Here is a 2,197-nt window from a genome sequence, read left to right as displayed (position 1 = left end):
TAGAGTTGGCGTAAATCGATTTCTCGCGACGTGTTACCCCTATATCCGATAGAAAATTGACGAGTTTCGATGAAAAATTTCTGCTTAAAAGTTGGGGTGTGTCGCAGAACCGGATGAAATCGTCAACCCTGACATCTTCGATCCTCGCACATCGCGTTTCAGATTCCTGCATTCCACCACTAACAAGTGGATCTAGTTGCGGACTAGTAGCAGCAACCGCAGCCGCATGCACGACGACAGGCTTTCCCTCTTGGCCAACGAAGAAGGTGAACTGAGGTGATTGGATAAAGCTGTCGAACTTTAGCTCAACCGGGTCGGCATTAAAAATACAACTCACTCTTCGAAGGTTAGAGCCATTTGTAGATAACAAGTTTTGGAGGACTTGCTGCAGAGTAAAGAACAGAAAAATCAATTCTCGACTTGAATGAACTAGCTATGTGGGAGGCTTGAGAAGAAGACAAGAAGATGCGGGGTTTCACGGCAAGCAGCTACATGCTACGCATTGACCGGCTCTCCAATGTCGAAAAAGCAATTAACAGAGCATCATTGCATTTAGCAATGGCGTCCAACAGTGTTGATCGCCGGGTTTTGCCGCTTGCATCTTGCTGAGAAACCTCGATTTCTGACACATATTGACTCGAAGCCAGAGCTAACACAGTATGCAGGAGCCTCTATTCTTAGATAGCGATGCTAACCTAATGTAGGTATTGCGATAGCTCATATTCGCAAATAGTCGAATACAGATAAGCTCACTGCTTGAGCAGTGAATGAGGCTTCGCGTCAGCGCTCATCTGTCAGTGCATAAGCATGCTAAGAGGATGATCCATTCGCATAAGCCATCTTGAAGAGTGGCTGTAATTTTCTCCTCCCATGCTCCCCTGCTACACATGTATGAAATCGGCCAGTGGTATGTATATAATGGCTAATAGCGGCGATTGCGTTGCAGCAACGGCCGAACCCGGGCCGTATATATGTATGCAATGGCTAATACTGTCATTAGCGTTTGAAGCTTCACTCAAGTAATTAGACAGCGTTCCAAAAGCCCAGTTATCAGAAGATCGCGGATTGACCAATCATATCGATTATTTTGCAGCTGACTTTTGGCGCTAAGCTACATACGAAATGTGGGGTTGCGTGTACAAGTATGAGTGAAGCCGCAATCACTAGTGACAGTACATGCATAATAGCTACTGTGGTGCAAAAGCTGTTGAGACTGGGCTGCAAGACTACATATGTACTGCAACCGCCCCGCGCTGCAACTGAGGCCGAGTGCGATATGGCTGGATCACGACCGTAACCACTTTGAAGAGTAATCACGTCGGCCCACCGGATGGGATGAGCTGTGCCGCATTGGCGCAACTGCTTGCCAGTTAACTGCTATAGTAGCGTAGTTATATGACATTTAGGCATGTTTAATATAACTTTCGACCACACCGTGCATGGCCGTACTCTTGCAGCATCTTGACCGCCTGTTGCACGCCTCGACAGGTAGCTTGCAGCAAGAAGTGTCATGATTCTGGGATCTTGACCACGATTGGACGAACGCGTTTCACCGGTTTGCGGGGATCGAGATAAGCTAATAACTCTATCCTGAATGTTCAGATCCTTGGCCATCTGATCTAAGACGTTTATGCACGTGGCCACCGTTATATACTCTCGGGTGTTAAAAGGTCAACACTTAGCATTCAGCTCCGCTAACCTCAATGGACCGTCAACAGTCTGGACGTATCGTTTCTCTCAGACATTAAACTTGAACACTGTTGCGTGCCACCCCATCTCCGAATAAAAGACTGGAACTACTTAACACAGTTTCAACAAACTCTCATCACGCCTTAAAGTATTCTATCTAAGCATCCATCTAATTGTAATTTCAACACTCATCAATGGACGAGATTGACATAATATCGGGGCGTGAAACCCCAAAAGAAATAGGGCCGCATCTGGACCTTCTCACCGAAAAAATTGCTATCGACTGCGAAATGATGCAGTCCAACATCGGCCAGGTCCTTGGACGCGTTTCTGTCGTCAACTATGACGGCAAAACCATATTTGACAGCTTCATATGCTACCCCGAGCCGGTCAACATCACAAACACTGATGAACGGTTTTCTGGGATTCGCTGGGCCGACATCGATCCGCAGAATGGAGCCAGGTCTTTTTCCGAAGTCCAGGCTCAACTGAGCGAGCTTCTTCGTGA

General features: G+C 46.9%; 1 protein-coding gene across 1 annotated transcript; it reads left to right on the top strand.

Moving 5' to 3' along the window:
• Nucleotides 1–1,883: 1,883 nt before the first annotated feature.
• Nucleotides 1,884–2,181, top strand: COCCADRAFT_10516 (uncharacterized protein; the record flags this gene model as incomplete). The annotated part of the gene is made up of 2 exons (XM_007720822.1): nucleotides 1,884–2,104; nucleotides 2,172–2,181. 2 exons carry the CDS (start codon nucleotides 1,884–1,886, stop codon nucleotides 2,179–2,181), a joined length of 231 nt encoding a protein of 76 aa, XP_007719012.1.
• Nucleotides 2,182–2,197: the final 16 nt, after the last annotated feature.

Source organism: Bipolaris zeicola, assembly GCF_000523435.1.
Source record: "Bipolaris zeicola 26-R-13 unplaced genomic scaffold scaffold_679, whole genome shotgun sequence".
In the NCBI taxonomy this organism is placed as follows: domain Eukaryota; kingdom Fungi; phylum Ascomycota; class Dothideomycetes; order Pleosporales; family Pleosporaceae; genus Bipolaris; species Bipolaris zeicola.
This window is presented reverse-complemented; position numbering and strand designations above follow the sequence as displayed.